General features: G+C 39.4%; 1 protein-coding gene across 1 annotated transcript in view; it reads left to right on the forward strand.

The window, feature by feature from the left end:
* The window catches only part of ARAP3 (ArfGAP with RhoGAP domain, ankyrin repeat and PH domain 3), a 1,205,760-nt gene that overhangs the window by 685,593 nt on the left and 504,313 nt on the right, over nucleotides 1–15,854 (forward strand). Inside the window, exon 11 of the mRNA XM_044069919.1 lies at nucleotides 630–829. Coding sequence (XP_043925854.1) covers nucleotides 630–829 — 200 coding nt within the window. The remainder of the gene's footprint in view (nucleotides 1–629; nucleotides 830–15,854) is intronic.

Below are 15,854 nucleotides of genomic sequence, written 5' to 3' on the forward strand. Positions count from 1 at the left end.
AATAGTCAAATGTTTATGCAGAAAATGGGTTTGTAACATATTTGTGATAGTTAAGTGCATAAATGAAGTTTTGGATTAAAACAGTTTTAAAACAGTATTGAAATAATGCTTTTAAATCATATTGGGGGATGACGTTGCCATTCACAATCCTCCTATGCCTGTGCACCTCTCCACTTAGCATAGCTGAGTCTTTGATCATGTCACTACCCGCTTGTAGTGAACTCCATCATTTTGGTGAGTTGTGCAGTGCACACACACACACACACACGCACACACGCACACGCGCACACACGCACACACACACGCACACACACACACACACACACACGCACACACGCACACACACACACACACACACACACACAGCTGTTGCTCAGATGTCTGACTACCACAGAAAAGAGCATAAAAATGTTTCCAGAATGTTCTGTACCAGTATTTGCTACACCAACACAGTAACTCCTGAGACAGCAGAAGTTCTTGAGTACATGAATACATACTGTGGTGAATTCATCTGTAGCCCTCACTAAATTGTATTTCTTTAGGAGTCTTTCTCATGTCTACATTTGAGTATGTCGTTGTCTCCACGAGGTATACTATGTCAGGTAATAAATGGACTTTGATACTTGCAGTTTCACCGCAGACTCTGACAGAGAGAAGAAGGAATGGATGGAGGCTCTCCAGGAGTCTATAGCAGAGACATTTTCTGACTATGAAGTGGCTGAGAAGATCTGGTCCAATAAGTCAAACCGGTCCTGTGCAGACTGCAAGGCAATTAACCCTGACTGGGCATCCATCAATCTCTGTGTGGTAATTTGTAAGAAGTGTGCAGGTAAGTTCAACATTATTAAACCAAAGCTGTTATCAGATTAATGAAGTGCTGGGGACCAGACTGATTATGGAGTGGTAAAAAGAATGCATGAGCCCGTATGCTGATTGAATGTACATGTGCAGATTTAGGATGATAATATTGCTGTTCTTTTTGTCTGATTTTATATATTTTTCACTGTTCACTGTTGTTTTATTTGATGACATAATCTCTGCTGTCATCATATATTCATTGTTTGCATATGGGGTAGGAGAACATAAATCTGTTCTGTTCACATTTAGTTGGTATGTATTTTTATTGAGAACATTGTTTTATCTTATAAGATAGCTTCCTGTGTTCAGGAGCTGTATGGTCTTGTGTGCACACATCATACCAAAATAGCTGGTGTAAAAAAAAAAAGTAAAAAAATGAAATGAAAATATTATTAATTTATTTATGGTTGAGACCAAGATTCAGACAGCCCTGGGGGATATGAGAGATTGTCTAACAGGCAGGAACAGGACAGTTAAACAAACAGTGGCTGGGACAGATGTAATGATATGCATTTTGTTTACAGTATTTCTAAAATAAAAGCCAGCATAAATAGGAAGCTACTACCAACCACAGAGAAAGGGGGCCGGACCGGAGGTCTTTTCTATAGCTTGAAATGTACAACTAGGAACAAAGTACAAAAGTGATAGTGAGGTACAGGACAATGCTGAGGTGCTGAAATCAAAGAGTAGAATCCAGTAATCATAAAGAAATAAATCCACTCACAGTGCTTTGATGAAGTTGTACCTGGGATAGTGCATTCGGTTTTGGATGCCATTTACAGAAATGTAAATTACAATGATAAAAAAAGTGCAGAGTAGGATTACAGAACTGAAAATGGGAATGGATTAGATGTCAAAATATGAGAGGTTTTAGAGGTTAGTGGTATTTAATTTAATGAATAAAAGAGAAGGTGGTGGAGCATAGTTGCTAGAAACAAGGTTACCATATCAAAAGCTTGACTCTGATAAGCATACCACTAAACCTCACCTCATTATGAGGGATGTTCCATATTCTTAAAAATTCCATGCTCTGTACTGTTCCACATTGAAAGGGTATCTGTACATTCATTATGAATGTTGTTAACTCATATCTATATTAAATAATACCAAATATTTTTAATTCACCAAAATAACATTCTCTAAGCATGATGAAACAGTTATTAACCCTGCAATGAACTTCCTAGATGAAGTTGGTAGTACGTGATCAACATTTAACCCATTTGTTTCACTTTGTAGTGGAACATGTTGTAGAGCTGTACATCTTGGAAGTGGAAGGCTGAGGACTGTGCTGAGTAGCTCAATAAAATGTGTCTACAGATATGCAACTCTGTGGGAATGAATGGATTTTTATATGCTAAAAAAAAAACAGCTTGATACACTGGGAGACTTGAATGGATAAGCTAATCCTATTTATTAATAGGTTCATAGGTTCATAGGTAGGGAGTAGGCTATCTGCCTGAGGGCATTTATAAGCCTAGCCAGAATGTGTCGGCTATCGCTGCCCCATTGATTAATTAACTGGTCCTCTGTCAAGCAAAGCCAATGAAGTGATCCCAGGGGTGTATTTTCTGTTACCCATCCACTCGTCAAGGTTTCTCTTGAAGAGTGTTAGTGAGGGGCACTGCCTGATGTAATTTGGAATTTTGTTCCAAAGCATGGGGAGTCTCTGTGACAGGAATCTATCCCTCCAGCATGTTCTATTTATTGTTGTGGCGAGGTTTAACTCACTAGAGCACATGGCTCACAGTGACTTGGATTTGTTTAGGTGGAGCATCTCCATCAATTCTGAGTTGAACATGGCTTTGTAAGTCAGGCAGAGATTACCTCTGAGTAAGCAATATGCCACTGAGTACAGCCGGAGTTTTTTCAGTCGGGCTGCATAGGACATATGTTTGAGGCCAGTAATCCTCTTGGTGAGGTACTTTTGTGGTCTCTCCAGCAATTGGAAGTGTCTTGTGAGGTACATCCCAAATGGGGCATTGTATTCTTTGATGGGTCTGATGAGTGATGAGTAGAGGGGCACTATAACCTCTTTATTTCTAGATGCGAACCCTTTAGTAATTAGATGGGCTGCATAGAAGGATTTCCTAACTACTTTGGCAACATGATTGTCAAAGGAGAGATTACTATCTACCTGGGTTCCCAGATCTCTTATTACCTCTTCTGTATTAAGGGGGCTGCCACCTATGTGGTAATTCGTGGGTGTTTTGTTTTTCCCACACGGGTTGGCTATGCATTTTTTGGCATTTAGCTTGAGGCCATGACTTTGACACCAGGTGTCCGTCTCAGTAAGGCCCTTTTGGAGGATGTCCGTGTCAGCCGGAGAGTCAATTATAGCTCCCAGTTTGCAGTCATCGGTGAATTTGGTTAGCCATAGTCCTCCTGTGTTTGCTTGTACTTCTGAGAAGTATATGCTGAACAGTAGGGGTCCCAGGACCGAGCCTTGTGCGACACCACTCGTGACTGGTTTAGAGTTGGACCTGGAGCCCGCTATTCTTACCATGTGAGTTCTGTCTGTAAGTCAGTTGGCAACCCATCTTGTGACGTAGGGGTTTATGTTCAGGCTGGTGAGTTTTACTGTACTACCTGAATGGGGAATGGCAGTGTTTAGGTGTTGACACCTGGTTTATCCCTTATGGAAAGGAAGAACATGTAAACTGGGCTGTGGGCTATTCATTCTTTAAACACAGGGGCTCTGGGTTATTTGTACTTATAATACAAGGACTATAACCTTCTTGAAAATTCATGGCTAGTCTTAAAAAATTCTCATGGATCAATATCCTACTAATTCTCTATGAACCAATATATTCAGCACTCATGGATATATGCAGCATATAAATGATCTGCTCTTCTCTGGTTATTTCTACCTAAAAAAATAAGGGCTAAAAACTCATTGGAATGTATGGCTAGGCTTCTAAAGATCCGCATGAATCTATACCGTAGGAAGTATTTATAAACCTATGAACCATGTAAACAGGAATGGTGCACAGCAAGACATGTGACTAAAGTACAACAGTATGCCAAAAGTCTACTCTAGATCTTAACTGCCTGCCTACTTCCTTTTGAATAATAATACATTTTAAACAAACAAAATAGATTATGATAAGGCAGTAACATGCTGTAAAGGGACGAAACCCTAACTGCAGCTCTAGTGACCAGGGTTTGATGAACAGATCCAGATTCCAAGAGAGACAAACAGGTAGGATGGCAGGGACAGGCTGATGTTGCTATACTAGTCATGAAGTCATTAAGGATAGGGGTATTGAAAATCCCACAACAGGAGGATGAACAAATTGTTGTCCGGAATGGATTTCCATATATAAGGATTCATTGAGGTGTTGATTTTACCAGGGAGTGCACAGACACTGTTGCCAGGGCATGTATGTGTGAAAACATAAATTCATAGATTCCTAGTTAGTTATTAGGCTATTGACCCAAGACCCATTTTAAACCTAACCAAACTTACTTTTTACAAGTTGTAATATAACTTGTTACACATCAAGTGTTCACAGACTGTCCCTGCCCATGAAGAACATTGGTGCCAAGCCAGGGTTTATTTGCAATTTTCCCGCACTTACCTGATCCTCCTCTATGCTTCCCCTGTTCTTACCAACCTCAGGAAACCAGACTTAGCTAAACTTGACTCCTGCTTTAACAAAATAGCTAGATTCGCCTCAGACTCTCCATTTAGATCTCACCACTGCACAACCTTTAACTGGCTGGAACTCCCACAACTCTACAATCAACTTTCTCTGGCTCATAAAATTATGTATCAACCAGAAAACCCTCTGCACTACAAAACCTACTTCTCCCCCACTCTAGTAACAGGACTGTCCGCTCCAGTAACAAATTCCTTCTCAAAGCAACTAAAGCTAATAATACAGCAGGGGAATCACTCTTCTCTAATTGCATGTCTAAAATCTGGAACACTATACTTAGTCATATACCTACCATCCTTTCCTTACCAAAGTTCAAGAGATCACTAAAAACTCACCTCAGTAACAATTAGCTGTGTTCCTGTACTACTCCAGCCTAGATCCACCACTACATTACTCTGCTCACTACTCTTCCTACCTGACTGCTCATAGACCTTAAGTTATATTAATGGGCCTAGGACCTAAGATTGAAAATATGTCGGATGGTATCTTGTTTACATTTTGTATTATTTCACTGTCTGTCTTAATTATAATGTAAAGTTTGTACTAATAGTGTTCTTATTTGTTAGTTATATGTGGAGATTTTCTCTCCAGGCCTCCACTGAAAAGGGACCTGTGTCCAGTGGACATTCCTGGTTAACAAATGTAAAATAAAAATAAAATAAATTTTAGAGGTGGTAGATGATATATTCCTCGATTCTTTTTTACAATCAGACTGTTTGCCCCCTGCCCCATAAAAGCCTGACAGATTTTACAGGGTTCTAGATTCCCACAAACACCTTTTTAAGAACCCTGTGTCAGATCCTGAAGTGGTGATTCCAGGCCCTGAGGGAACAAAAACTACCTTCTCCAAAACCCATTTGCCTACAGACAAGGATGGCAAAGCTTTAGATAGGTTTGGAAAGAAAGTCTACCCTTCTGCTACACTAGTCATGAGGGCTCAGTTTCATATGATGAAGTACCAGAAAACTATTCTTGAACAGATGAAACAAAAACCTATGAGAAATTAAAGTAAGGCCCTCTCTAAGGAGTTAATGGATTTATGCAACTCCTGCTCTCAGTTGGCCGAGCATTCTCTGCACTGCGACCATGATGCATTGGAAACCTCCAGAAAGGCAGCAGCCATGGGATCCATCATTAGAAGACATGTCTTGCAGAAAGAGCAGTCCCTTCCTGAGCATGTCAAATCCAGTCTCCTAGATGCCACCTTAGACAAATATTTTCTTTTTGGTCCTAAGGCTGAAGCTGTCCTTAAGAAAATGGAGGATAAGGTCAACTTCATGCACACTGTTACGGACTTCCTTCAGGTCCAACCCCCTCGATTCAGCCAGAATTATCCTACCAAATATTGGTTCTTTCCAGACCCCCAGGCTACACCTAGACAAAGGAAACCTCATAGGGAAAGGAGCCAATGGCAGCACCAGCTGCCTAGATAGTGTCAGTCAGACCCCAGTAGGCCTTCGGGATCACAACCAAAGAGATCTAGCAAGGAGCAATTATGACTCTTGCATGGCTCTCCTTTCCCCCTTCCCCATCCCCCTCCCCTCTTTCCCCCTTCCCCATCCCCTCCCCTTTAACTCCCTCTCCTCAAGCTGAAGAGAACACTATTACTCTTCTACAAGAATTGGACTCTCATTACTGGGGAGTAATGAGTGCGAAACATCATTCAAAAGGCTACAGGTTCAAGTTCAAACAAACCTTGATTTGCTCAGGCTTTCCAGACATTTCTTCAAACCAAAAGACAGAGGCCTTAATCCAAATAAAGCTTCTGGAAGTTCAAGGCTCTGTGAAACCTGTGTCAAAATTCTTACAAAGAACAAAATTTTACTCCAGACTTTTTCTAGTTCCTAGAAAAAGAAGGTACGTGGAGGTCAGTTCTAGACCCATCAAGACTTTAACTGTTTCTTATAGATCCAAAAACTCAGAATGCTAAATCTACAAAAACCACTGCCTATGATTACCCTCAATGCCTGCATGGTAACCTTATCTCTTAAAGATGCACACCTCTATATCCCCATAAAGGAATCACACAGAAGGTTCTTAATGCTTTAGAGCAGGTGTGAGGCACTATCAGTTCTCTGATTTGTCCTTTGATTTGTCGACTGCAGACACATATCTCTCAACCTCTTAGTGCAAGAAATCTGGACAACTCCCAACAAAATGGGGGGACAAAGTTTCAAAAATAGGGACATGCTTTAAATATTGTTCATATAAACTTAGAAAGTAGCTAAAGTAAAAGTGTTTGTTTTAACATACATTTTCTGAAGGATTTGAAGTCTGAAACTCAAATGTATGTCATTATGTAGTGACTTCAGTCCTCAGATCATTCCAGTGATTTGCCAGAAAACTGAAAATTTTATATGGAATAGACAAAAATATGAAACAAAAATCTGGACATTCTGCGAAAAACTGGACAGCTGAGAGGTATGTGCAGCCAGGGTCTTTACAAAATGCTTAGCTCCAGTGATAGCTTTCTTTAGAACAAAGGGAATTCAGATTTACCCTTACTTAGATGATTGCTTCATTCAGGCAACAAGCCTAGAAACACTGAAAGCAGACTTGTTTTATACCTAACACTCACTCACTTCAGTGGGGGTCACCATTAATACACAAAACCCTCAAACAAACCCCACAATCAGGATTGTGTTTCTAGTTGCCTTACTGGACTCAGCTCTTCAAAAAGCTTTCCTTTCTCAGGACAAGGCTAACTTGCTATACCTTTACTTCAAAAAGATCCTGGACAGTATTACCTGACAACCACAGAGTATCTCAGTGTCCTTGGATATATGGCCTCTTGCATTCTCATGATCCCTCTGGCCAGACTGCTTATGAGAAAAAGTACAGTTGTGTAAAATCTTACTATAACAGTAGATGTCCTTCTCTTCACTGTTCCAGTATTCCTTACAGTAAGTATCCCCTGCATAGGGCAGCTTGACATCTGGCCAGTATACCAAAGCCATAGGTTGAAATAGGGATGTCATACATCACACGTATGCTCCCTGCACACAGCATAGGGCATAAAGGTGATGTATGGACATACCTTCCTCAAAACTGAAAAGTCCAAGGAGGAACAACAGTCGAAGTAGAAAAGAGGAAAATCTGCCTCGAGAAGGAGAAAGAAACAGGGGGAGGAGGGAGGGAGTGAATACTGCATCAGTGAAGAGAAGGACATCTACTGTTATGGTAAGAATTTACACAACTGTACTATGCCCTTCCATATCACTGCTGCAGTATTCCTTACAGTAGGCAGAGTACAAAAGGAGGAAAGGTGGGAGGAGGAAGGTCCAGCAGAGCTTTAAAGAAAGCCATGTGGGATTGCTCTGACAAATATGGCTCTAGCCATGGAAACCGCATCCAACTTACATTGTTTGGTAAAAGTATGCACGGAAGTCCAAGTAGCTGCCTCAAGAATGGGGTTGGTATCCAATCCTTTGAAAAAAGCACCAGAAGAAGCCACATGCCTGGTAGAATGAGTCATAGCAGAAGAAGAAAGGTTGTTCCCATGAAAAGATAACAAAATGAAATGGCCTTAGATATTCATGAAGAAATAATTTGCTTAAAAACAGACAAATACAAGGACCTAGGATGAAATGAAACAAAAAGTTGCTAAGATTTATGGATGTCTTTAGTTTTATCCAAATAATATCTGAGTTGTCTCTGCAAATCCAAGATGTGAAGAACACTTTCACTAGCAGACTGTGGAGAAGGGAAAAAAGTGAGCAAATGAATAGACTGATTAAGAGACAATTCTTTAACCACCTTGGGCATAAAGGAAAGATTTGTACAAAGTGACACCCTGTATTTAAAAACTAAAAAGGAAGGAACAGCCATAAGGGCCTGCAGCTCAGAAGCACACCTGGCTGAGGTAAGGTCTAAAAGAAGAACAGTCTTCCAGGAACAATGCTGTAAAGAACCCAAAGCTGCAGGCTCAAAATGAGCCTGAGTCAATTTTTTAAAGATAAAATAAGGTCCCAAGAAGGAGGAACAGGCTTCCAGGGGGGTTCTAATATGAAGGATACTTTTAAGGAATTGTTTGACCTCAAATTTAGAAGCCAAAGGAGGAGTCAAAGGCAGACAAGCAGAACTGGCTGACAGTTGGCATCTAACAAAAGAGTTTGCCAACCCAGCATTGAGCAACTCACACAAATAAGAGACAACCAAAGGAACTTCCACAGAAAGTGGATCCATGTTACGAGCAAAACAACAAACAGAAAATATTTTCCATTTGGACAAATAGTATTTCCTGGTAGTGTGTATTCTGGCCGTCTGCAGTACCCAAAGCACATCCTCAGAAAAAAGGTGCCTAAAAGGGATCAAAACCCTATCACCCACAGTGACAGTTGAAGAGTGGGTAAGTGGGGGTGGATGAGAGACCCCTTGTCTTATAGGTGGTTTACTATCATATAGGTGATACTCACATAAAAGAACCACCTGAAATGTTGACTAAAAGGTTGAACACATAATGTTGACAAGGTTAAAAAGGCACAAACACACCTCTGTTTGAGAAGTCGACCTTACTTGACATTCGTAGAATGTAGTCCTACACTGCACAAGATGTAACATGATGATTTTGCTGGGGGGCAAGCTCCCCTGGACCCTCCCACACCCCCTGCAAAATATATATTCCAAATCCAAGATCACATTACAGTGGGGAAAAGGGTACATTTCCCAATTCTCACTGTACTGCGATTGCTAATTAAATGACCAACCTCATCTTTGCGAATGCATTGAGCATTTGCTGAAACAGAACTCAGACAAGGGAAGGATTGGCAACATGGGTTGGCCAGCCATCATTCAACAACCTGTGGTCACTGAAATGTCCCTCGGCATTTCAAATGTAAACCTGAGTAGGTCCACCCTGTGAGGTAACTTGTAATGACTGCCCCTGGCTAAATGCAGAAGAAGAGGGAGCCAATGCTGCCTAGGCCAAAAGGAGTCACCAACAAGATTTTGGGAGCATCCTGTTCTATCTTGAACAGATCCCTCAGTATAAGAGGAAGGAAAGGCATAAAGAACATCCCCTTCCAGAAAAAAGATATGGTGTCCACCTTCCAAGCCAGATGATAGGGGACACTGGTGCAAAAGAGAGGAAGTTATCTGCTCAGAGGGGAAGCAAAAACATCTACATGAGGAAGACCCCACTGGTGGACTGTGTCCAAGAACACATCTCTATGAAGCATCTACTTGTGAGTCTGTGTTTTGGGCCTGCTAAGAGAGTCTGTCACAATGTTCTGATCTGAAGGAATATAAACAGCCTTGCTTGTTAATGTACCACATCACTGTGGTATTTTCTGTAAAGATTTTGAGGGGCCCTGGAAGGAAAAGTGAATGGAAGGCCTGAAGAGACAGGAGAATAGCTCTCATCTCTTTGATATTGATATGATCCTTCCTTTGATGAAGACACCAAAGGCCTGGACCTTCTGTGGGCTGAAGAGAACTCCACACCCCACTTCTGATGCATCTGAAAAGAGTTCCTGAGTGGGGACTGATGGCTGAAACAGAAGCCTTGGGTCAAGGGACAGTTGATGAATCCACCACTGAAGCTCTAGCTTCAGACATGAGAGAAGATGAATTGGAAAGTCTAAAGGATGAAAATGTTGAAGCCTGACTGACTTTAGGAACCACTGCAGCTTTCTCATATGAAGTCTGGCCAGAGAAAGCATAGGAATGGTGGATGTCATGTATCTCAGAGCCCTTAGAAACTATCTGGCTGTAATGGAGGCCAGTGGAAGAAGGGATTGAAAGAACACAATCACAGTCAAAGCCTTGGGAGGAGGCAAAAATACCAGCATTGGAATGGTCTGGAGCCTGCACCCAAGAAAAACATGATCCTGAGAAGGAGACAAGAAGGATTTTTGGAAATTCACTGTAAACCCTAGACCTTGCAGAAGACAAATAATATAGTGAAGATGCTGAAGCAAAATCTCTGGAGAGAAAGCCTGAATGACCAACTCATCCAGATAAGGAAAGATCTGTATAGTTCCATCCTGCAGAAAGGAATCACAGGAGTGAGGCATTTGATGAAGACATTAGAGGCAGTAGAGAGACCAAAGGGCAAATCAGAGAACTAAAAATACAAGGAAGCAACAGAGAAATGCAAAAATTTCCTGAAATGAGGATGAATAGGAATATGGAGATAGACATCCTTGAGCTTCAGAAAGAATACCAAAGCCTGAGGAAGAAGAAGAGGAAACAAGGTTTAAAGGGATAACATTCAAAAGGAAAGAACCTTCAAAAAGATGTTGAGCTGGGAAACCTCCAGAATGTCTTCACAAAAACATAAAAATAAGCAATATATCAAACCACATCAAAGGACCGACAAGGAAATCCACTGTCAGGACATAGAATTCTTTTATTACATCCGTTCTGGTACCTCGGCTTCTCACCTTCTGTTGGAACATTTTTAAACTCAAAATATATCCCTTATATACCAATCCATACCAACAATAATTCAATTAAAATTTCCCAATCAGATAAGTACTACATTAATTACATCATTGATTAATTACTTTACCACAAAGCCAGTATGTAAACACGCTGAAACAAACAAATTAAAAAAGTGCTATTTAAATTTACAAACAATATCCCCATGAAATGCAATTTCATTCATATCAAATTAATATACATGCAACTATGATACTATAATTTTACAAATACACTTTTCCTTATAAATATATTAAATACATTAAAAATTGCATTCATTATAAATATATCACATATCAAAATTAAATGCCTGCACAATACAAATAAATAACCTCATAAATAACATAAATCTATATTTATTCCTTCCTCTAAATATGGAATTTTAACATATAATAAACTATTCTGTAATATAAACCAGAATTCCTTACAGAATCTTGTGCATTCTTTTAAATTTGATTTTCTAACTTTTTATATATATATATATATATATATATATATATATATATGTATTCACATGTACTACTAAGTTATATTAAATGTTCAAATTATTTCCCAAATTCATTCCCTGGGGATATAAAGTGTGAAAATTAATAATCATACGACTTTCCAGTCTGTTTAACTGCTGTTTGAAATTATCACCTATGGATGTCGGGCTTGCCAAAATACTGAAAAATAAATTATTTTCCAACCCTTTATGCTTTGACAAGAAGTGCATAGCAACTGGACTTTCAGGTTTTTGCTTTCTTACATCTCCCAAATGTTCCATGATGTGCACTTTAACCTTCCTAGTAGTTTGACCAATATACCAGGAGGTGGGGTCGCAGTCACATCCTGTGATGTAAATCACTCCACAGCTGTCACAGTTATAATATTCTTTGGCCCTATATTATCTACCATTAATCTTTGTACTATCTAGATTTTTAACCCTGTGACATACTGAGCATCTTCCACAGCAGTAAGATCCCACAATTTTATCTATAGTGTCAGAATGTCTTGATTTAACACGTCTCCTATTCAACAATTCTTTTAAATTACAGTACCTACCATAGGAAAAAGTTGTATGCTTTGGAAATAACCATCCAATGGAAATATCCTAACTCACTTTTTCCCAAGATTGCCTAACAATTTTCTCCAAAATAAGTGAAAAATCTGAATATCTGGTAACAAAAAATAAAAATAAAAAAAAAAAAAACTTTTTTTCCATCCCTCCATCTTTTTTAAGATTTGGAATTGTTCTACCATGTGGATTAAAGTCATTCACACCTCTTATTTCACCAGTATTTATGACTTTATTTTTATCTTTTTGTAATATATGATCATTGTACCCTCTATTCTGTAATCTGGTGAATGTCTCTTCCAAATTAATTTATTTTAAATCTACTTCAGAAGTGTTGGTAGAAATTCTTTTAAATTCACCATATGGTAATGAACTAATCAAGTGAGGGGGATGCATGCTAGTTGCATGTAAGAAGTTATTAACTGCAGTGGGCTTCCTATAAGGTTTGCGCTGTACCCTTTTGGTAGTGTTAACATAAAATGTAACATCCAAAAAATAAATGTTTTCCATACCAATTTCCCAAGTGAATTTCAACCCCTGTGAATTATTGTGTAGAATTTCCATAAATTTTACAAATTCCACCTGTTCACCTTTACATATGAATAATAAATCATCTATGTATCTTTTGTAGTATACTACATTTCTCACAAAATACTCCTGTCATATCATAAATTGATTTTCAAATTCTCCCATATAAACTATGGCATATGAAGGGGCAAACGCTGCCCCTATTGCAGTCCTCCTAGTTTGCAAAAATAATTCCTTCTTCCATGTAAAATAATTATGTGTAAGACAAAATTCAAGTAAGGTCAGCAAAAATGTAGAATGTGGTCTTTCTCCCACTTTCATAGCCATTGCTTTCATACCTCATCTTATGTTAATGTTAGAATACAAAGCGGTAACATCCACCATTACCCAGAAGTAGCTTTCTTTCCATTCCAAATTTAACAGTTCATGACAAACTTGTTGAGTATTCTTAACATGTGAGGGGATTGTGGCCAATTGTTTTTTAAAATATGAATCCAAAAATATGTTAACATTTTCAATAAAAGACCCAATCCCAGAAATAATGGGTCTTCCAGGTGGTGTAGACATACTCTTGTGGATCTTAGGGATAGCATACATAAACGGATGCCTGTGTGTCTTGACCATCATTTTTGTACATCTTTATGTTTTAAAAAAAAAACAAGCCTTTCGCCACGTTCTTATAAATCTTGCAACTCTGTTGCAAATCTATGCAACGGATTATATTGTAATTGGACATAATAGCCTTCCTCAGATAGTGTATTTGAAACCATTTCATCATATTGCGATGTACTCATGACTACCCAGTTACCTCCTATGTCAGCAATTTTGTATACAACCCCATTCAGATTGGATCTAAGTTCTTGTAGGGCCAACCATTCTTCCTTCGTCAAATTATATGATTCAAAATTCTTAACAAACTGACCATAAACATTTGCCACTTTTTTACACACTAAATTTTCAAAGATATTTATGGCTGGACTATTTTTGGGGGACATGAAATTACTTTCTGACTTAAGTTTGGGCATTTCCAAATGACCATATCCAGTAAAAAAAGATTCAGATGTGATATTACTGCTAAAATTGTCATGTACATCCCCTTCATCCAAGTTTATACATGCCTCAAATATTTCACTATCATAAATACTGAGATTTAATAACTCATCCTCATCAGAAGATTCCATGTCATTTATACCCTCCCCCATCCACAAAAGTAGTTCTGATGGGCCTGGATTGGCCAAGGTAGCACTGGTATCCTCTATTACTCCATCTAACTAACAGGAAATCACAGCAATTGCCACAGACAGTGGATCTGCTAATGTAGAACAGAGGCATAATAATACATCCAACCTGCATAGACTCAAATTGCCAGCTTGGATGATACCCTGTTCAAATGGAAGTGGCCTCTCCTTGACAAGCAGGTCCTGGACATACCAAAGGAGATCAGGAGGCCTAGCAGAAGAAGTCTTACTCTGCCAAATGGCAAAGATTAATTCTTTAGTTAGACAGAAGAGACAAAACCCTTGTCAAGCTCAGATCCCTTTCATCCTATCATACTATCCAGCCTTTTTGAAAATGGTCTCTCCTACTTTTCTATAAAATCTACACTTCAGCTATTTCTACCTATCTGCCTTTTCAACCTCCTCTCTTTTCACATCCATTCATGAAACATGTTCTGAGAGGGGGAGTCCACTTTAGGCCTCCCAAGAAACCTCCTGGTCCCCCCTGGGACCTCAGTTTCATTCTGTAGAAGCTCACCCTTCATCCATTTGAACCAGCAGCTTCCACAGATAGAACATTTTTGACCTGGAAGACAGACTTACTACTAACCATTACCTCAGCTAGAAGGGTGTCATAACATCAAGCACTTATGTGTAGAACCTTTTATCATTTTCAACCCTTCCTTTATGCCCAAGGTAATGACAGAAACTTCTTTTAACAAGACCATACACTTACCTATATTCTTCCCTAACCCTCAGAACAAGGGAGAAATGATCCTCCATCCTTTGGATGTGCATAGGCAATTGCATTACTACTTGAACAGAACCAAGAATGTCATGAAATCAGACCAACTTTTTGTGGCTTTTGCCAATAACTCTGAGGGGAGACCAGTTTCAAAACAAACTACTTCCAAATGGATCTCCCAGTGTATCGCTTTTTGCTACAGCCATCATGGTAAGAAGCCTCCTGAGGCTGTGAGAACACATTCCACCAGGACGACTGCTGCCTCTAATGCCTTTCTTAAAGGAGTGTCCGCCAAGGACATTTTGGAAGCAGCTACTTATCATCAGAGCATACCTTCACCAAACAGTACCATCTCCCTACCTTTTCTGAGTCTAGATCAACCTACTGCCATTTTTAGGGCATCCTTGCCTCTCCATTATCTTTCCATCCAGCCTCCTTTTCAGCTTTGGAAATCATCCCACAGGTCTGAACTGCAACAGTTAAACATGAAGAGCAGAGTGCATTTGTGTACACTTACCATAACTATAGATGTTTTTGTGTATTCACTGTTGCAGTAGTCTTTCCCTCCCTCCCTCCTTCCCTTTTGGCCTATGGGATAGGCTAGAATATTCACCTGCACAGTCAGGATGGACTTCCTCCTTCACACTTATTCTGGAATACAGGGTCGCAGACCCCTGGCATCAAGGACACACAGGGGGCTCCTACTTGTTGGAGACAAGAAAGTACTGAGGTCATGCCACCAGCTGACTACCTTTATACCCAAACACAGTGACATTGAAAAGGGCATCCACCAGCTTCAGGAGTAGGGGAAAAATAATCTCTGGTAGTCAGTTTGGCCAAGGGCTTCCACACTGGGAAATCCATCAAGTCAGAACTGCAACAATGAATACACTCAAACATCCACATTTATGGTAATTGTACACAACTGTACTTTTTAGGGTTAGTTCTATCTTAGTTTTGTATATGACTATGGTATTTTTGACATGTTTTTTTTCACCTGATTGCAAAGTTGCCCAAATAATTGTAAACTTGTTGTCATTTTTGTTTTTTTTTTGCCATGAGCGCCATGCTTTGTCTTTTTCTTTGTTAAGGATTTTACATGACTTGGTTAGCCATGGGGCTGGATTATCAGAAATGACCAATTTAAAGATTTTAGTAATTCACTGAAAGTTTCCTGACATAATTTTATTAAGATGTGGATTAATTTAAAATTATGTTTCTTTGTTTTATGAGTGACAGTCCTAAGGGCATAGGTTGGGAGATAGTCACTTAGGATATCAGGGAGTGTGCCCATTGAGGTAAAATTATCAGGGTGGGAGAATAGTATCCAGTCAAGGATGGATTGTTGGGTATCATTTTTGCTATATCTT

This window comes from Protopterus annectens, chromosome 4.part0 (genome assembly GCF_019279795.1).
Source record: "Protopterus annectens isolate FY-2018-M chromosome 4.part0, PAN1.0, whole genome shotgun sequence".
Lineage (NCBI taxonomy): Eukaryota > Metazoa > Chordata > Ceratodontiformes > Protopteridae > Protopterus > Protopterus annectens.